The following is a 21,264-nucleotide window of genomic DNA, read 5'->3' as shown; positions in this document are numbered from 1 at the left end:
CTAGTCACATAACTAAGATTCCCACATGCTGCACAGTGTAGCCAAAAATGGGAAAAAAACTCACCTCTGACAAAACTTATCCAAAAGATGACAGAAAGAGAAGGCCACGAAAACAGTACTAGAAATGAAAAAGACTGCAATTATGGATACACAGGTGTCTCAGTACCTGCAGGGATGGATTCTAGGACTCATGTGAATACCAAAATCCACAGATCCTCAAGTCTTTTATATAAAATGGTGTTGAGCCCTCTGTTTTCATGGATGCAGATCTCATGTATACAATGGTCAATGGAATCAATATTGTTAATATTTTTCTGAACAGTTAAGCCAAGTTAAATCCTTTAAATATAAAATTTACCAAGCTATAGGCAAAATCATTCATCAAAGCTGAATAAACCAATCACCATTCTAGAAACCAAATCAGCAATCTTATCCCTAAGGTTACAAAGCCAAAGGATTGTAAAGGTGAGTTTGACCAAGTTTATAAGGGACCAATAATTCCTATGTCATACCAACTTTTTCATGGATTCAAATCCAATTTTCATGGCTAGAATAATTCTGATATCAGAATGAGCATGGACAGTCCTAGGAAACAAAATTACAAAGCAGTTTCCTCAATGAACATAAATGTAAAAATTCTAAATAATATATTGGCAAATTAACTCAGTAGTGTGGGTTAATACTACTGTAGTATATAGTATATATGCTATCGTATGGTATGTAGTATAATATGAGTTAATTGGAGAAGGAAATGGCAACTGCAGTGTTCTTGCCTGGAGAATCCCAGGGACTGCGGAGCCTGATGGGCTTCCGTCTATGGGGTCACACAGAGTCAGACATGACTGAAGCAACTTAGCAGCAGCAGCAGTATGAGTTAATACTACTTCATTAAAGATAATAAAGCCTAACCTAGGAACTTTCATATTCTGTTGGTAAACTATAAACTGATAGCACCACTTTGGAGAAGCAATTTGAAAACAGCTAGAAGAATATGTTAGAAGAGTTAGCTAGAAGTATTCACAGGCTGTGACACAATTCCACTTCTAAATATGCAACCTGGACGATCCTTTTACACATGTATATACATAGACATACATAGACATATATAAGATATTACATCATTATTCTTTAAAGCAAAATTTAAAAACTGGAAACGGCCTAAATGTTCACCAACAGGAAAGCAAATAGTAGCATAGTCATATACTAGAACAGTTAAAATGAATAGAACAGCATTTAGCAACAAAAATAAACCTCCACAGCATACTGGCTAGTGAAAAGAATTCAGAAGGATATCTACATGATAAAATTTTTAAAGTATCCATTAACACGGATACATAAACATGTACATATAAAATACACATAAAAATGATGAACACAATTTATTTTCAAGATGAAAGAAAAGGCATTTGCAAGGGATACATGGTGGTAGAATTGTATCTGTAAGGCTCCTTTTAATAAAATCTGAGGCAAATGTGTGTAGAGGAAGAAAAACTAATTTTCTCTCTACCCTTCTAGGTCTCAGCTTAGACATTCCTGTAATAAATGACAGATTAATGGGAGAAAAACAAACAAAAGTTTAATCAGTATTTCCTATACACATGAGAGAGACCAGGAAACTATGGCCCTAGCCACCACCTTAAATACTACAACTAAAGACAAAAGAAGTTTTGGGGTTAGGGGAGGCCAGATGTGGAAGTTGATAGATTTTCTAGAAATTTAGAATGTTTCTTTTTCCTGGTACAGAGAGGGAGACACCCTTACAAATGGAGATTTCTCTTATAAGTATAAATATCTCTTACAAAAAGAAAGCATCTATTCAGTTTTCAGAGCTTCTCCTCTGTCTGCTGTTTCTTAAAAACAATCAGCTCAAGGCAATCCTGATGCCAGAGACACATTTTGGAGTGACAGATTCTGCTCCCATATATATGGCATAAGGTTAAAACTGGTAAAGCTGGACATCGCGTGCATGAGATTTGTTTGTCTGCTTGAAATATTTCACAGTAATTACATTCTTTTTTAAACAGTAGCACAAGATATTTCACAAGAGGAACTCTTCTCTCCATGACCTTCTTAACCATTAGATATTTTTTTAACCTTTCAAAAATGCCCTGTAAATAATCAGACCGCAATGTATATTAAGTGAGTAATGATTGGTCATTCAGCCTTCTTTCTCAGAGCACTGCATGTTTTAAAACAGAGAACTTGTTCCTTTCACTCACCATTCAGCACTATTAATCCACCTAATGCATCTCTAGACCAGGTATCCTGGTAGTCACTGGTGATTTTTGTTGCTCCGGGGAAAGGAGTCAGCTACTACCATCATTATGAAGAAAGTATTTCCCTTTTTCAAGTGCTTGAAGCAGAGGGAGAGTGTCTGTCTTCCCTGGGTAGAAATCAAACATGAGGTTTTTTTTGGCTGTACCGTGCAGGATCATAGTTCCACAAACCTGTGCCCCCTGCATTGGGAGCAGAGAGTCTTAACCACTGGATAGCTAGGGAAGTCTCAAAATCTAACATGAATTTTAATAGCTGTGTCAGCTTTCACAGTCCTCACCTAAGTGACTGAAAAATGTTAGCTAACTGTTTTCTTCTCTAGGAACAGGGGCTAGGATATTTCAAAACATCTCTTCCACTGAAAAAAAATAAATTTGTGTGTATATACATTTTAATATATTATATATATATATATAAACATATACAAAGAGTATGTATATATATGTATACATCTCTAAAAGTATGAAAAGGCTGATAGGATAATTAAAGACCAACACCTCTGAAAAGTGGGATTGTAGTGAAGCAAGCTATGCCAAAGTCTATGTTTTCTTGAGAGTGTTTGCAACCCTGTCTAAAATGAACTTTTTGGCAGACTTCATTGAACATAATATTCAGAAATTAAAACCCAGGCTCCTGTAGTGACAATCTAATAAGAGATCACATTACTTTAGGGCCCCAAATGCTCTACCTTCAGAGTAAGAGTACACTTACCTGCATTCCTTTCCCCAGCAGAGACTGTAGGGATTGTCCCCCACTGTGCTGAACAGATCAGGGAGAGTCGATATAAAGGACTCATCCTGGAAAATGGACCATATATATGTAACTAAATCACTGTGCTGTACACCTGAAACTAACACAATACTGTAAATCAACTCTACCTCAATTATAATAACCAACAGTAGACATTAAGATATTTGTACTATATAACAACTGATTGTATTAAGAAATTTAAATAACTCAAATGAGTTAAGAAAAAATTTTAAACACACACACACAAATAATGAAGTTCAAATGAAACAAGGACTCATCAATAAGGATCACAAGCACAAACATCAGTAACAAATATTTAAGGTATTAAAATTATCAGAAATAACTCATAGAAAAGATTTGTTTGCTATGTTTAAAGACGAATAAGCTTTAAAATATCTGCAAGAATGTATGGTAAGCCATACAAAGAAACCTAGAAGATTGTCTTTAAAGACCAAGTAAAAGTTTTGGAAATTAAAATATCAAATAACTAATTTAAATTTCAATGGCTGGCTTAACTGCAGATTAGGCAGAGCTGAGGAGAAAATTGGTGAATTGGTCAAATTATCCAGAATATAAAACAAAAGTAGAATACTGAAAATTATGGAAGAGATATATAAAAGATAAGATGGGTATCTTAAAAGATCTAACATACATTTGATTAGAGTCTTGGAGGAGAAAGACACTGAGGTAATATTTGAAAAGATAGTGACTTGAGAATTTTGCAAAAGTAACAAAAGACATCAAGCTACGTCAAGAAGTTTAGCAAAACTCAAGCAAGATATTTTTTTTTAAAACGCCACACTTATAAGAAAACTATAGAACACTAAAGACAAAAATAAGGATCATAAAGCAGCCAGATTTTGAGGTAAAGATTTCCTTCTAAGGAACAACAGAAAAAGTTTTGCTAACATCTCAGAAGCAACAATAGAAGCCAGAAAATAGTGAAAGTTGGTCCCTCAATAATGTCCAACTCTTTGTGACCCCGTGGACTGTAGCCCACCAGGCCCCTCTGTCCATGGAATTCTCCAGGTAAGAAAACTGGAGTGGGTAGCCATTCCCTTCTTTAGGGGACCTTCCCGATCCAGGGATCAAACCCAAGTCTCTCACACTGCAGGCATATTCTTTATCATCTACGCCACCAGGGAAGCCTCAAGAATACTGAAGTGGGAGCCGTTCTCTTCTCCAGGGGATCTTCCCAACCCAGGGATTGAACCTAGGTCTCTTGCATTGCAGGCAGGTTCTTTACTGTCTGAGCCACCTGGAAAGCCCAGAAAATAGTGAAATGCTATATTAAATATACTAAAAGAAAATAACTTCCAAAAAAGATCAAAAATATCTTTTAAGAATGAGGATGAAATAATGAATGAGAAAATATATCATCAGCAGACTTCCACTAAAGAAAAATTCTAAAGGATGTATAGCCACCCTCAGTATCCACTGGGAACTGGTTCCAGGACCCAATGCAAACACCAGATTCTGTGGATGCTCAAGTCCCATAATCAGTCCTCTGTATCTGTGGATTCAACCAATGATGGATCAGGCAATACTGCAGTATTATTGAGAAAAATCCACATGTAAGTGGACCCACATAGTTCAAACCCCTGTTGTTCAACGATCAACTAAAAGTACAAGGAAAGATACCCCAATGTTCACTGCAGCGCTCTTTACAATAGCCAAGACATGGCTATTGTCTTAATTGAATAGACATGTCCAATGAATGTCTGAATAGAAGAATGGATAAAGAAGATGTGGTACATATATACAATGGAATGTTACTCAGCCATTAAAAAGAGTAAAATAATGCCATTTGCAACAACATGGATGGACCTGGAGATTATCACACTAAGTGAAGTCAGGCAGAGAAAGACAAATATCATGTGATATCACTGACATGCAGAATCTTTTAAAAATGATACAAATGAACTTATTTACAAAACAGAAACACAGACTTAACAAATCTGTGGTTACCAGGGGGAAAAAGGGTAGGTGATAGACTAGAAGTTTTGGATTGATGTGTACACAGAATTATATTTAAAATAGATAACCAACAAGGACCTATTATATAGCACAGGGAACTCTGCTCAATATTCTGTAGTAACCTAAATGGGAAAAGAATTTGAAAAAGAATAGATACTTGTGTATATATATAACTGAATCACTCTGCTATACACCTAAAACTAATGCAACATCGTTAATCAATTACACTTCAATATAAACTTTTTTTTAAAAGTATAAGAAAATACAGTTAAGATGGAAAACCCAAAATGCAAGAGATAATGAAGGCATAGAAAGTGTCAAGCATGTAAGTAAATCTTAAAGACTATTGACCATATTAAACTGTAATAACGACTTGTGTGATTTACAAAGATGATAGAATTTAAATATACAGTAGCAATAAGACAGAAATCAGGAAGAAGGTAAACAGTTAATTTATTCTAAAGCCCTTGCATAGTTTAGGAGGAGGGAAATATAAACTTTATACTACAGTAAGTTAAGATTGCTCACTGTCATTTATTGAGTAATCACTGAAAGAATAGAAATGAAATACATAACTTTCAAACTAGTAGAGGTGGAAATGAAATTATATGAAATCATCAGTAAGTTTACAAGAGGACAGGAATTGGAAGAAGCATAAAAGAGGCAGGACAAAATGAGATCAGACTACAGAAGACTGCGCTGCTTCAGAAATGAATACCTGATGGCCACATGTGGAAGAGACTGATTCATCATCACATTAAGGAAAAAAGACAAAAGTCACACAAAATACAACTTTTTTAAGACTAAAGAATATCATGAAAATTATCACAAAAGTCAAGGTGATTTAGGGGTGTCTGGGGTATCTGTGTTCAAATTCTGGGTGGTAGCAACATAGGTATTTACTTTATAATAAGCCATTAAATGGCACACTTTTAAAAACGGTATGTTGCATTTCCCAAAAAGAAAAGTGTAAAACAAAGTTAAAGTAGCATGAGCGCATTCCCCGCAGATCTAAACTGTCCCCTCAGCAGTGTTTACTTCCTTCCTTCTGCAGACCACCATCCACGGGCTTGTTCTCGCAGGCAGCTTCCTGATGTACTTTGTGGTGTCCCTTGCGTACAATGCCATCTGCGTCACCTGCAACAGCCCCACCAATCCCTACTGGGTGATGGAAGGCCAGCTCTCAGACCCCACGTTCTACCTTGTCTGCTTCCTCACACCGGCCGTGGCTCTTCTCCCAAGGTTTGAGCAGCGGGTGCTGTTTCCTTCCTAGAACTACCACTCTCCTCCATCAGCCGTTCTCATAGCCTAAGAATCAGGAGTTTGACCCCAGCTGGGATGCTTGAGGCTCTTGTTCCAAAGGGAGGGAGCTAGCACAGAAAGAACCATAAACTTGGAGGCAAATAGCACGGACTCTGGTCCCAGGTCAGCCACAGAGCGGCAAAGTCACCGAATCTGGCATGGCCTCTGTTATGACACCTGTAGAATGAGAGTACTAATTTCTCCCCTCCTGCCATACAAATCTTGTTGTGTATAAAGAATCATTTTGAAAAGCTCTTGTAGTCCTTTATTCATCAGCCCAGGAGTCTCACTTTCAAATGCCTTCAGGGACAGGTAAGCAATGGCAGCAAGCCAGGTGGAGTACAGGCATTGGGGAAGGAACTTCTAAGCTTCAGCCTATCACTGCCACAAGGAAAAACCAAGATGAGCATTTCAGAGCTTTAGATTTTTCCCACAAATTTTGCAGGCAATATCCAGGTTTTAAATACTACTCAAATTTGTTAAAACACACACAGACGCATACACATACACACACCCTATATTAGCCAAATAAATCACTTCCTCAGAGTGACCATTTCTAACATTTCCAGTCTATAGCCTCTACAGTCAGCTTTTCAAAACAAAATAGCAACAACAATGCCTCACATGTCCTTGGAGTTTACTCTTGACAGATGCTTTTCTATCTAGTTCATTATTTTACTTTTTCAAAATCACCTAAGAAATTAGAGCTGTGGTTGTAGTCCCACTTGCTCATGGGACAGCTGAGGTCCCAAGAGGAACCAGAATGTGTCCACCAGCTCACCACCAATCACAGGGGAAGTCTGTTCTCCCAACTCAGAGGCCAGTGTTCTATTCTCCAGCCCACACTCTATGTCAGAGTATTTGGTGAACTTAATGATGCTGTACCCAAAGGCAAGACCTAGCCCCTCTCCATCCTCAGGATCTTGTCACTCTGAATCTTTGAAATTCAGCTACTTTACCATTATAAGCCATAGTCAAGAGGCCATCACAATACTGTGGAGAACTTTTTCTAATCCAAAATTAGGCAGAAAGTCATTAGCACACTTTGGTTCCTTTAATGAGTTTGGCAACATGCTTAACCTAGTTTGGGCTCCCTTTCTTCTTCCTAAGACACCTCAGAACCTTGACATCTGATGCAGGGTTTAGAGGCTGAGCATATCAAGATGACAAACACTCCTGTAAACTCAACAGATGGTTTTGTTCTAAGTATACATGGTCTCCCTGCTTGGCCCTTCCTGGTCTCCACAGCCTTATCTCCCTAGTCCCTGCCTCAAACTTTGGGCTCCACATCACCGTTCTTCCTGGACCTTTCCTAAAGTCTGCATGCCCTCTTGTCTTCCTGCCTGTGTTCATGCTGACCCTTCTACTTAAAATGTCCTTCCTGTTACCAGACCTCCTCATCCTTTGACATCATTCCAGGTGTGACCAATTCCTGAACCCGTTTGTGACTTCACCTACCACCCTCAAGCTGAAACAGATCATGTGTTCCCATTACCTGGTTGTATCTGTCACTGCCTTTATCCCACGTACTGTCTGTTTTATCTGTTTGTCATGAACTCCTAGAAAGAAGTATCCTGCTTGTTATCATTATATAACCCACACTTAGCATAGTTCTTATCACAAAGGCTGCCCTCGGAGATAAATGAGAAAAAAAGATGTTAAAGAAACAGAAAGATGAATAAAATAGGGCTCTTTCTCTCAAGAAGTCTACCATCCAGTAGACAATTCAGACATATAATACAGGTAAGAGTGATTAGCACTAATCAAGGGCCCTGAGACTGAAGACTGGGAGGCAAGTAAGCACAAGCCTCGGAGGACATATTTCCCACCCCCGCTTGGGAGACGACAGATCCTGGGAAAGACCTTGAAGGTCCTGTCCTCATTGGAAAAGGATATCAGGTATCTGTGTTAAATGCTTTCATCCACACTTTTGGGGTTAAATATGGCTGTGATCACCTCTGACCAAGGACTGACCTCCTCTGTGAGGTGTCTTAATTGGGGTAGAGGAAGAGTTCATCATCTACAAAGAGTTCTGGTTCTTTGTCTTATTCTTGGTTAGAAGACACACTTGGAGCCAGAGGCTACCAGCTTGATAAGGGTGGTTGAAAAGCACAGACATTCTTGGAAAAGACAAATACTCACCATTATATCTTGTTAAACAGATGAGGGACAAGCTAGGGAAAGTTAGCAAATATTTTCTTGCCAGTTACCATAGCATGCAAGTTAAATCTCTGCTCATTCTAAGATCATCATAAACTTGAATTCCTACTTAATTCTGTTTACTAAAAAAGGCAAAGAGATTTCCTTTGACAGAGAAAGGATTATTTTAATAGCTCCAAGGACTGTTAACTTATAACCTTGGAACGATTAATTTCTGTTACAGAAATCTATATGGCAGAATGTTTGCTGTAGAAAACTGTATTTGTTCACTTAAAGATGTAAGCTGTATTTATAATGATTGATTTCACTCACAAAGCCTGTGATAATTAGCCACTAACCATGACCTCACTAATCTTAGTCTAATTAATTCAACCAGTATAAAGGAACTGTATGATTCTCTTAAACTGAGAGCAACTTTTATCTGTAAAATTACTAACACACAACTTTAAAACATAATGCAGCATAATTAGCTACACTAGGCCCCAACAGTCCTTGTACACTTCATTTGGCTTCAGTAACACAACACTCTTGGTTTTTCTCCTACCTCTTGTTTCCTCTACTGGTTCAAAGATGACATGGTATACGTCAAGCCTTTGTCCTGGGTTCTTTTGTCTTCTAACTTTAGTCCTTTCCATAAACATAGCAACCATTATTGTGAAGTTAAATGTCATTTTTCACAGATGAATCTCTAATATAAACTCCCAGCCCAGATCTTTCTCCAGAATCCCAGATACATCTTTCTAGCTACCTGAGCCTCACCAGCACTGGACATGGCACGTCTGAGGAAAGTGGCAGACATCTATAACTTAACTCATGATCTACCTTCTATCACCATCACCCTCCCAGAAACATGGCTCTCTTCCCAAGTTCCTTGTATCCACTGTTACCCACTGAGGATCAAGGCAGGCCCATGAGACACCACCCACCACCACATGGCCCTCTCTTATCCATTGCCAAGACCTGGTAGTTTTATCTTGTTAAACAGAATCCATCTGCTATTTCCATTTCTACAGCCCCCACCATAGATAGGTTATAATTCTTTCATTCCCAATTATTTCAATAGTCTCCTATTGGGTTTACTCTAATCCATTATCATTGTGTCAAAGTGTGATCATGTCACGTTTGTAACTTTCCAAGGGCTTGCCAAGGCCTTTACAATAATTACAAAACCCAAGACATTCCCCGCGGTCCTTGCCTGCTCTGGCCTTACCGACACCCGTGACCTCTTACCCAACTCCTGCCCTCAGTCTCCACATGGCAGCCGGCCCAGAATCTGGCTCTCACCTGTTCTCTGCCTGGCTCCCTCCTGTGCATCCCTCAGCCCTCAGCCTTATTGTTTCCTCCTCGAGGAAAGTCTCTAACATCAGATCATGTGTGTGACACACTCACTGTTTCCGTGGCTTCTAACTCTGGTTCCTGTGCTTTCTGACAGCTAGAATCCTGTCAGCCTGGTTCACAGCTTAATCCCTTGGGGCTTGGCCCATTGTAGGAACTTGACAGTTATTTGTTCTAAATGCACAGAGAAGGAAATTCATAGCTTGGGGGAAATGTTTAAACTGTGGAAATTCTAGTTTCCAGGCAAAAGTTGAGTCTTTCCTGAAAAACATAGGCATGGCCACCTGTACTGCCTCCCTGAGTGAGATGAGAAAGAGTGGGCGAAAGTTTCTGATTCCGTAGGATCTACTGTGGTCTTCAGAAACCCCTACTCACATTGAGGTCATCTGGAATCTTTTAGACATAATAGAAGGATAAGAGCATCTCTGCTTATAAGGCTCTTAGAAGGTTAAAAAAAATTAAGGATTATTTTTGGAAAAGACCTTAGATGTCCTCTGGACCAGTTGGATTACTTTTTTTTTTTTTTAATTAAATTTTATTTTTAAACTTTACATAATTGTATTAGTTTTGCCAAATATCAAAATGAATCTGCCACAGGTATACATGTGTTCCCCATCCTGAACCCTCCTCCCTCCTCCCTCCTCCCTCCCCATACCATCCCTCTGGGTCGTCCCAGTGCACCAGCCCCAAGCATCCAGTATCGTGCATCGATCCTGGACTGGCATTGAAACATGTAAAATATCATGTACTTTTTATTTTTAATTGAACTTTAATTGCATTCAGTTCAGTTCAGTCTCTCAGCCATGAAGTGATGGGACCAGATGCCATGATCTTCATTTTCTGAATGTTGAGCTTTAAGCCAACTTTTTCACTCTCCTCTTTCACTTTCATCAAGAGGCTCTGTAGTTCTTCACTTTCTGCCATAAGGGTGGTATCATCTGCATATCTGAGGTTATTGATATTTCTCCCAGAAACCTTGATTCCAGTTTGTGCTCCTTCCAGCCCAGCGTTTCTCATGATGTACTCTGCATATAAGTTAATAAGCAGGGCAACAATATACAGCCTTGACATACTCCTTTTCCTATTTGGAACCAGTCTGTTGTTCCATGTCCAGTTCTAAGTGTTGCTTCCTGACCTGCATACAGGTTTCTCAAGAGGCAGGTCAGGTGGTCTGGTATTCCCATCTCTTTCAGAATTTTCCACAGTTTATTGTGATCCACACAGTCAAAGGCTTTGGCATAGTCAATAAAGCAGAAATAGATGTTTTTCTGGAACTCTCTTGCTTTTTTCATAATCCAGCAGATGTTGGCAATTTGATCTCTGCTTCCTCTGCCTTTTCTAAAACCAGCTTGAACATCTGGAAGTTCATGGTTCACATACTGCTGAAGCCTGACTTGGAGAATTTTGAGCATTACTTTACTAGCATGTGAGATGAGTGCAACTGTGCGGTAGTTTGAGCATTCTTTGCCTTTCTTTGGGATTGGAATGAAAACTGACCTTTTCCAGTCCTGTGGCCACTGCTGAGTTTTCCAAATTTGCTGGCATATTGAGTGCAGCACTTTCACAACATCATCTTTTATGATTTGGAATAGCTCAACTGGAATTCCATCACCTCCACTAGCTTTGTTCGTAGCGATGCTTCCTAAGGCCCACTTGACTTCACATTCCAGGATGTCTGACTCTAGGTGAGTGATCACACCATCGTGATTATCTGGGTCATGAAGATCTTTTTTGTACAGTTCTTCTGTGTATTCTTGCCATCTCTTCTTAATATCTTCTGCTTCTGTTAGGTCCATACAATTTCTGTCCTTTATTGAGCCCATCATTTTTGCATGAAATATTCCCTTGGTATCTCTAATTTTCTTGAAGAGATCTCCAGTCTTTCCCATTATATTGTTTTCTTCTATTTCTTTGCACTGATCACTGAAGAAGGCTTTCTTATCTCTCCTTGCTATTCTATGCAACTCTGCATTCACATGAGTATATCTGTCCTTTTCTCCTTTGCTTTTTGCTTCTCTTTTCACAGCTATTTGTAAGGCCTCCTCAGACAGCCATTTTGCTTTTTTGCATTTGTTTTTCTTGGGAATGGTCTTGATCCCTGTCTCCTGTACAATGTCACGAAGCTCCATCCATAGTTCATCAGGCACTCTGCCTAACAGATCTAATCCCTTGAATCTATTTGTCACTTCTACTGTATAATCATAGGGATTTGATTTAATCATACCTGAATGGTCTAGTGGTTTTCCCTACTTTCTTCAATTTAAGTCTGAATTTGGCAGTAAGGAGTTCATGATCTGAGCCACATATAGAGACTTCTATTCCAGAGTCCACTACAGGCAGCTTGGTAGGAGAGAGGAACCATGAGTTAACCATCAGGGAGATCTGTCAACTTCTCAGGAGACCTTAGGAAACCCAGCTCATCATTTGGAGCCTCGATGGTATCGTCATCTAGCAAATAGTGATAATATACTGATGCTCTGAAGTTGGCATAGCCCATGGATTCAATAAAAGAATATGTATTGGGAAACTACTTAAAAATTATTAAGTTCCACAAAGATTTGACACTCCAAAGCAAATAAATTTGCCTAAATTAGAACAGCCCAGAAATAGAATGGCCACATGCACAGTAGGTGAGAGGAAAGCATCAGAATCCAGGGCACTGGGTCCTGACCACACCTCAACCACTCTATGGCTCTGGACAAATCATTCAGTCTCTTAGTGCCTCAGGTTCCATGTCTGTACATAGTAGGCAACAAAAGTAACAACTGTTTGGGATTTGGGGGAGAATAACATGAGTTATGTGTACAGTACATAACAAATGTTAGCTGTTACATTTTGTTGCTGAACTCCCCCAGTACCAGAAGTGCCTGGACATAGATTTGATCCATCAGTTAACAGAGTGGCAAAGGGGATCCTCCACTGGGTGGGGACTTGGATTCTAAGGGTCCTTTCAATGCTGAAATTCGAGAAGTCAGAAGTCACAAAATATCTTTATTCTGTTATTTCCCACCAGGTACATTTTCCTGACTCTACAAGGGACATATGGGAAGTCTCCAATCCTAAGAGCTCAGAAAATTGACAAACTCCCTGTGGACAAAAGAGAGCTGGAAATCCAGAGCTGGAGAAGCCACCAGAGGCCTGCCACCATCCCTGGAGAGGCCCAGCCCACCAACCGTCTGGGGTCACCTGCCTCAGATCAGAGCTTCAGAAGCAGCACCCCAAAGAACTTGAGCCCTGCCAAGCGGAGGTATGAGGAGGACTGGGTACTGCCTGGAGAGAGATGCAGCAGAGACCACACAAGGGATGACTCATACTCAGCGGACTCCTGGGCTAAATTCTCATCTGGGGAGCACCTGCTCTTGGAGCCTAGTAGGATGGTGGCATCCAGCGCCTACTCAAGTGGACAGACTAACTCGAACCGGCCCTTCAGCCGGGGTGGCCACCGCCGATCCCAGAGCTCACTGACCATATGAGGGGCCTACAGACATCTGTACACACTCAGAGGAGGCCACCTGATCAGTGGCTTAATTAACCGTGACTCTTCCTCCTCAAGGAGGAAAGAATGTGCCAGTCTTACTCTCTTCTCCCCACCCTTAGAGGACATACTGGCCCCAAGGGGGTTAACAAAAAAGAACTGGAAATCGGTCAACCTCTAGTTTTCTCCTGCTGCCAGGCAGCACATCTTGTAAATGGTTTTTTATAAGGAGGTTATATTTCTATTGCATTGAGCTTTTTCATTCTTTAGCCCGGAGAGATTCTCTGACCCTCTGGATAATGACAGCCTACAACCCAATGCAACTGGGTTGCATCAGATTTCAAGATGCCAAGAAGTGTCTTGACCTAACTGACCTCTCAAGATCTGGAGGTTTCTGGCCTTCTCAAACCATCACCTCATCCCTTAGTGCCAAGAGTTCAAGTTTCAGAAGAATCTCATACACACAAGAGCCTCATCTCAAGAGTATTGCAGGAATGGTCATGTCAGGGTTAACACCTCTTCCATTCTCAGAGTTGGGTCTGCTCTAAGCCAAAGAAAAGGACATCTGAAGATTAAAACCAGATTTGAACTCAGAGCCACAGACACTTCCAAAGGTGTTAAGGCCACAGCTAGCGTAAGAGCAGAAAGAAAACCAACATGTGAAAGTGAAGAGGTACACCGGTAACCCCATGCTTCAGCTAATAGGCCACATGTCCCACAGTCTGGGGAATCTACCAAGAGGACATAGGCAACACTCTTCTTCAAGATATTTATTTTATTTATTTTTAAATAAAAGTATAAATATCCCCAAGTTCTCCAAAGTCTGCCTTACACCATTTCCCTTTAAGGAAAAACCTATGTTAGTACCTATTGTTGCTACCCAAAAGAAATCCAAAAAGAATTTTCCTTTTACCAAAACAAAAGGTGAAAAGAGCATTCAGCATTCATTTTGCAGCCATTGGTTAGAGGTAGTGGTTAGAGGTACAGGCTACCTCTACCCAAGCATTCAGTGGCGCTGCCAACCTCCTTCCCTGGGAACTGCACAGCACCTCAGAATCAAACCGCCATAGCTTTGAACTCTATCTGAGCATCTGTGCCTTATCTCAATGTATTTTGTACATCTGTTAGCAAGATGTATCCTAAGGTAACTGCTGCATTGTTTATACCATTTCAGCTTATGAAATTTTTCATAGAAACACTCTGCTTTCAGGCTGCAGAGAAAACCTGTACCCATCCGCATTCTGCTCTCAGAAAAGGCAAACTCCAAGATCAAACTTTTGCACAGCTGCACCCAGAATAGACAACCCAGATGACAGAGCAACTCTGAGCCCAAACAACAGCATCTGAAAGAGTAGAACCAATGTTAAACCCCATTCATCCAGAACATCACAGGCTTCAGCTGAATAAGGGAGAGCCAGAGGAAGTCTCACTTCACAGGAAAAAGAAGAATTACATAGATGACTTGTATGGAAAACAGTGTTGGAATAAAAGAATGGATGATAGGATTCTAATGCATTGTCAAGAGAAGGGAGCTCTACAATGGGCAAGGCTAGCCCAGCCTTTTAAGGTGAATACCCGCCTTAAGGTGGTACGTAGATACTGAGCAAAAAGTATTGATACAAGGGTGGAAAAAATCGTGGCAAGTCACAGCCACCCCACAGATTGACATCACTTGAATAACTTCTTAGGAAAAGCACCCAAAAAGAGCTCAACAATCAAGCCAACAGATGGCAGAGTGAGCTGGTCTCCTGGCCATCTTGATGGCAAACCTTAACTGGAAGGGCCATTTGGGGAATCATCCTGAGTCAATACACCGGATCTCTCTCACTGACTTTGCCACATAATGGTGCCAGCACTGGCCAGCTGGTGGGACTTCAGGGGAATCCTTCATGAGGACGGCTTGAGGAGGAGCAGGTGAATGTATCAGGCAAAACAGTAATAATATAAATTGTCCCAAATGAGGGGACTGAGCCAAAGCTTGGATCTCAGGGTCCTTCCTTTTCCTTTATAATTCCTGTCTACTCCTGAAAGCCAGATGAGACAGGTGGGACATTTCAGAAAAGAACAGAGTAGTGGGAAGAGCACTGGCCTCAGGAAATGGAGATGGGAGCCTTTTCTCTGCCCGTATTCTCTAGGAGCCAGGAGCATTGCCTTAGCATGCCTCCCCTGCCCTGCCTCCTAGACTCAGCATAAGGATTAAGCAAAAATTACATGGGGTTGTTCAAACCCTTTGAAAGCTGTCACATCCTTGATAATAACACAGGGATTTTTATTTGAGAGCTAAGAGGAAGCAAAATCATGGAGAAAATTTGAGAAAATATCACCTGTACATAAATGCCAAAGCACACCTTGCATTCTCATCCTGCTCTCTTTCCTGTGTGATCAAGCATCCCAGTTTGCCTGGGCTTTTCCCAGTTTTAGCACTGAAAGCCCCACAGCCTGGGAAATTCCTCAGTCCTGGGCCAACCAGGCCAACTGGTCACCTACTCTTACCCTTTTTTGTGAAGCAAACCAACTGTGTCTGTCCAAGTGCCATCTTAGGGAAAAGGTTATAACAACTCTTTCTCTGTAACATAATGCTAATGATTGTAATTAATACATTTTTATACATTCATGACCTTTTGCAGATTGACTGGGAATATATTATGCTTTATTAAAAGAAAAAAAATGGGAAACCATGTTTATCATTGCCTACAGTCTGAATACTACTGCCCCTCCATCTTTCTTGATATCCACTCATTCATCCATCCATTTATTGATCCAATAAACTTCTGTTAAGCCCCTACTAGATGCCTGACAATGCGCTTGGGGTTGTAAGAAACCCATCTCTTTCTTGAAGAAGCCCATATCCTTGTTGGACACAGGGTATCAGGAAGATAATTGATCCAACAGAGACTGACACAAACCTAAACAGCTGTAAGAATTAGAAGCAGCATACACAATCTCTCCCCTCTCTCTCTGAATCTCCAACCTGGATAGTCTCCTCTTCCTAGAAGCCTGACACCAACCTCAAACTCATACTGATTAGGTGCCTCTTTTCACCCACTCATTCAACAAACACTAAGTGAGTTCCCCCTGTACACAGCAGGGTGGTGGGTAGCAAGCATACAGGCCCAGCCCCTGACTTCAAGGGATTTAGTCTAGAAGGGGACCCAGACAATATTCAAGGAATCAATAAATGTGATAATGACACACAATTAAATGAAACAGGAATGGAAATGATGGGAGGCAGGAGGTTCTTGGGGTAATCAGAGAAGGCTTTTTCAAGGAGGAGACCCTAACCATGAAAACAAGGTACAGGGAAGGACCATTCTGAATGGAGAGAATTAAGTATGAAAGCCCTGAAAAAAGCACAGTTTGATATATAATAAAGGAGGAGGAAGGAGAAGAAGGAAGAGGGAGAAGAGGAGGAGAAAGAAAAGAAAGGAGGTCACTGGGACTAGAACCCAAAAAGCAAGAGGAAGTGCCCCATGATGTTGTTGATGGTAACAACTGTATTCACTTATTGTGTCCTAGGCGCAGATCTAAGTTCATATTATCATGTAAACCTCACTGCAACCCTTCAACGTAGATACAGCAGTCCCCCCTTACTCAAGGGGGTTATATTCTAAGACCTGCAGTAGATGCCTGAAACCACATATAACAGTGAAATATAAATATATATTTATAAAAAATATATATATATAAAACATAAATACACACACACACACACTTCCTTGGTGGCTCAGCTGGTAAAGGATCCACCTGCAATGCGGGAGACCTGGGTTCAATCCTGGGTTGGGAAGATCCCCTGGAGAAGGGAAAGGCTACCCACTCCAGTATTCTGGCCTGGAGAATTCCATGGACTGTATAGTCCATGGGGTCACAAAGAGTCAGACGTGGCTGAGTGACTTTCAGTTTCACTTTATACATACACACATACACAATGTTTTTACCTATTCACACTTACCTATGATAAAATGTATAAATTAGGTTCAATAAGAGAATATCCAAATTGCTGGCATCACTACTGGTGTGTGCTGGAGCCATTATTAAGTAAAGTAAGGGTGACTTTGGTCACAAGCACTGTGATACTGGGACCAGCAGTGGGGTTGCATATGCCATGTGGGCACACTGGACAAAGAGATGATTCATGTCACAGTGGGAAGGTATAAGATTTCATCAAACCACTCACAAAAGCATGCAATTTAAAACTTATAAGTTATTTCTAGAATTTTCTAGTATTTTTGGACCAAGATTGACCACAGGTAACTGAAACTATGGACAGGAAAATCATGGATAAGGAGAGACTACTGCGCTGTTCTCTCCTATTTCAATCAGCTTCTGCAACATAACAAACCACCCCAAAACTGACGCACATACTCACGATGCTGCAAGGGGGCAATTTGGCCTGGGTGGCTGGCGTCTCCCTCCACACTGCCTCTCATCCTCAGTGGCATCAGCCAGCCTTGTTGCATGGCAACAATGTCCTGAAAGAACAGAAACCGCAAAGAACTTGGCTCAGAACTCAGCAGAGTAGTTGGAAAGATCACCCAGCAGAACTTTCCAGTCTGCACAGAGAGCCCCCAGAAGAAATCAGTCACACAGGAGTGAATTCTTCCAGGTAGCCAGCAAACCGATCCCCAAGGCATCTGGGATGGGTTCCCTGGATGAAGGAGACGGGACTGGGATCTGGGGTGGCCCCCCAGGCAGGCAGGCCTCACGAGGGCCTTAGGAGAGGAGAGCGCTCAGCCAGGACTCCAGGCTGCCCACACTGGAGGATTCAAACATTTTCAGATAGAAGCTAGATGGGAGCCTTTCTGTTCCAAGGTGTGCTGGTGCCACCTAGCATCTAGCATTGGCAGAGGCACCGCTGCATTCCTCCTGCAGCCACAGCAGGGATAACAGGACCTGGGGGAGCCAAGCCGGAAGTCAGAGGACAGGCCTACCACTCCAGCTCTGCCCACAGTTTCTGCTGTGACTCTGGACAAAGCTTCCCCAAGTTTCAACCTCAAAGTGAGGTTCACTCAGATTCCCCAAACACTCAGGACAGAAACTGGACTGGTTCCAACATCCTGTGATTCTAAAAACTATTTGGGGGATGCTGGTTACAGTAAGGGAAGGACCCCTGGTAAATCAATTTACTACTGGTGAAGTTGTTTGAGTCTTGTGCATGTGCAACACACACACACACACACACACACACACACACACACACACACGAAGATACCACCAGGAGGCAGTCTGTGATCTTCTCTGATGCAATCCCAGGGCTTGGCACATGGCAGAGCCCAGTAATATGGTAACTCTTGCTGTTGAGGAAAATCATAGATGGGGACTGGTCTCGGGGTGAGTGTAGAAGGCAGGAAGGCAGCAACCATTTGGGAAGATAATGGACACCCTAAGCCCCACTGAGGCCCCAGGTTGCCTTTCTCAGATAAGTAGGTACTAAAGAATTACAAACACCCAAGGAAGCGGCAGGGCAGCCACCATTTCAGCTGTCAGGAGGGAGCCCGAGGCAGGACGCCTCTCCTCACCACTGTCAGCTCACTCCAAGTGCTAACGGATGGACAAAAAGGAGCTTCACTCTCCAGTAACCTCCATCAGTACCTCCATGCTTCTCCATAAACACAACTGCTTACTATATAAATAAAACACCCAGACAAGCTCCAGTACCATGCACACCACTGCCCCTATGCCCCTCCTCTGCCCACATTTAAACAGCCCCCAGCTCTCCCCTGACTCTCAGGCTGCAAGAGGAGCCAGCTCCTCACAGGTCAGGCTTGGGGAAAGGTGGTCTCAGGCATGTGAGGGATGCTGACCTGGGAGGCACCAGGGAGGCACCTCGGAGCCTTCTTCAGATCACGGTGCAACAAAGGGAGATTGCCTGACAGACACTTGACTCAACTTTGAGGAAAAGTGATTTTTCTTCCGTGTCATGAGCCCTTCCTATCCGAACTCACCTATGTTCCCACACGATGAGGTGGGAGAGATTCCTGTAGATGCAGATGACAAAACTCAGATGATTGATAAGTGGCTCTCCCCAGGGTCACCCCATAATCTGGAGTTAGAACAGAGACTGGAATTGGAGTTTCCTGACACTCCCCAAGGAGAACTCTTCAACCAATAGCAAGAGATTAACCGGCAGTCCTTTCCAGAACTGCTTGGACATTTAAAAAAGAGAAGATTAACCCTAAAGGGTAAAATTTTAAAATATCAGACCACATAGCTGGTGAGCCAGCCTAGATCTGTCTGACTATGGAATCAATCCAGAACTCTTCATATCACCCCATTTGTGAAAGGGCCGCCTGGGGGTGAAGGATGGGCCTCTTCCAGTGAGAAGTCACCTCTGAGTTCTCTGGTCCTCAGAAGCAGAAACAGGATTCTGAAGCCCCACCAACTGCAGCTCCTGAGCCTCAAATCTTGCCTTTAAGAGAACTCGCATTCTCCTCCCCGTCCCCCTCTACACACACACAAAGCAGCATTTGTCCCTTTTACTGGATGCAAAAGACAAAAGTGTAAAGAGAAGCGCACGTTTGCTCCCCATTTATAACAGATTAGCAGGACTTCCCTTGTGGTCCAGTGGCTAAGAATCTGCCTTCCACTGCAGGGGACGAGGGTTCAACCCCTGGTTGGGGGAACTAAGACACCACACGCCTCGGGGCAACTAAGCCTACATACCACAACTACTGAGCTTGCACGGAGAAGCCTGCAACGCCACAACTGTGCCCTGGAGCCTGCATACCACGTGCCGCAACGGAAGAGCCCACACGCCGCAATGAGGATCCCACGCGCCACAGCTAAGGCCCAATGCAGCAAACACATACATAAATATTTACAAAGACTATCAGGAAGACTTAGCTTTCAAGAAGAGAGTACAGGGAACTTAATGCTTGCTAGGTTTCTAGCAAAGTTGTCCTCTTTTTAAAGAGCACAGAGGAACCAGAGAGGGATACAAGGCCGAAAGAAGAAACGTGAACTTGCTAGAGGTTGAGAGTCACCTCTGCCACCCTCAATTGGCCCTGGTGGCTAGAGGACAGTGATTAGAAGATCTGTTCCATGTTGAAAATGGAACCTCTGGGGTACCCGTGTACCCTCAAAGGGTGATTTACCAAATGGGTCCATGGTGCCCTTCCAAGCAGGCCCTCAGGTCACCCTCCTAGCCTCACCATCCATCAACTGGCTCAGGATAAACTGGAGGATGTCATTCAGACCACAGTATTAATGAACATCATGACCTAATGTGAGATCCCATCTTGTTAATTCATCTATTTTAACAATAGTTTGGGGTTAAAACAGAAGAAGCAACAGACACAGGAGTTCTTCATGCAGGGTGGTAAGGCACAGGGGGAGATGAATACCTTTGGCCAAGAGGCTCTTTCTTTAAAAGACCCTTACATCAACCCTTGCCTACACATCAGACTGCTCTTGTACAATAGGACAAATGGAATGTATACCCTTTTTTTTGTTCCCTGCAGATAACAAATTGGCTTTCTTGTCCCATTTTAAAGATGGATAAACTGAGGCTCTCCCCAAAGTCAACAGGCAATTATGTGGCCAAGAGCCAAGACTCAAACCCAAGATGCCCAATTCCAGGGCCCAAAATGTTAACCTCTAGGCTACATTCCTTCTACAACCCACTGAAAAAGCCCTGAATAAATTTAGAGACAAGAGATCTGGTTCCCAAAACTACAAGTTTCTTACTGGGAAACTTTTTTTTCCTCTTATTCTCTGTGTATGAAATAAAGAGGTTGGCCAGGAGATTTCTCAGGTCTTTACGTATTTCCAAATTGGTGATTCTCTTCTGGAAGAACATGTACTCATTTGACTCCTAAATGCCCTTGAAGCTTTCACTCAAGCTATCAATAAGAAATCTTTTTTTGAGTTGATGTGTTTGAAACCAGGCCAATCAGCTCTTCAAAAGGATAATTAAAGGGCTTCCCTTGGAGCTCAGTGGTAAGGAATCCACTTGCCAAAGTAGGGACTTGGGTTTGATCCCTGGTCCAGGAAGA

The 21,264-nt window shown here is 41.9% G+C and overlaps 2 protein-coding genes across 41 annotated transcripts in view; one reads left to right on the top strand and one right to left on the bottom strand.

Moving 5' to 3' along the window:
* Positions 1–15,953, top strand: part of ATP10B (ATPase phospholipid transporting 10B (putative)) — a 392,121-nt gene extending 376,168 nt beyond the window's left edge. For 6 of the 7 annotated variants that reach the window (XM_086412751.1, XM_086412752.1, XM_086412750.1 and 3 more), the window contains 2 exons: positions 6,056–6,243; positions 12,812–15,953. In XM_086412751.1, coding sequence (XP_086268877.1) covers positions 6,056–6,243; positions 12,812–13,271 — 648 coding nt within the window. In that variant the 3' untranslated portion in view covers positions 13,272–15,953. The remainder of the gene's footprint in view (positions 1–6,055; positions 6,244–12,811) is intronic. The other variant, XM_086412756.1, reaches the window with a different exon arrangement.
* The window catches only part of LOC147369821 (uncharacterized), a 117,641-nt gene that overhangs the window by 17,165 nt on the left and 79,212 nt on the right, over positions 1–21,264 (bottom strand). For 4 of the 34 annotated variants that reach the window (XR_015167935.1, XR_015167936.1, XR_015167934.1 and 1 more), the window contains exons 2-4: positions 17,640–17,742; positions 2,986–3,071; positions 2,220–2,383 (exon numbers count right to left, since the gene is read on the bottom strand). Coding sequence is in view for 3 of the 34 variants with exons in the window: in XM_086412757.1 (XP_086268883.1) it covers positions 17,636–17,742 (107 nt within the window). In the remaining 31 variants the exon portion in view is untranslated. Of the gene's footprint in view, positions 1–1,364; positions 2,384–2,985; positions 3,072–5,998; positions 6,139–9,915; positions 12,247–17,006; positions 17,387–17,635; positions 17,743–21,264 lie in introns of those variants that run through there. The other 30 variants (XR_015167949.1, XR_015167950.1, XR_015167948.1 and 27 more) reach the window with 15 other exon arrangements.

Source organism: Bos grunniens, chromosome 7 (assembly GCF_055505025.1).
Source record: "Bos grunniens cultivar Pamir isolate PY7600 chromosome 7, Bosgru_T2T1.0, whole genome shotgun sequence".
Taxonomy (NCBI): Eukaryota; Metazoa; Chordata; class Mammalia; order Artiodactyla; family Bovidae; genus Bos; species Bos grunniens.
This window is presented reverse-complemented; position numbering and strand designations above follow the sequence as displayed.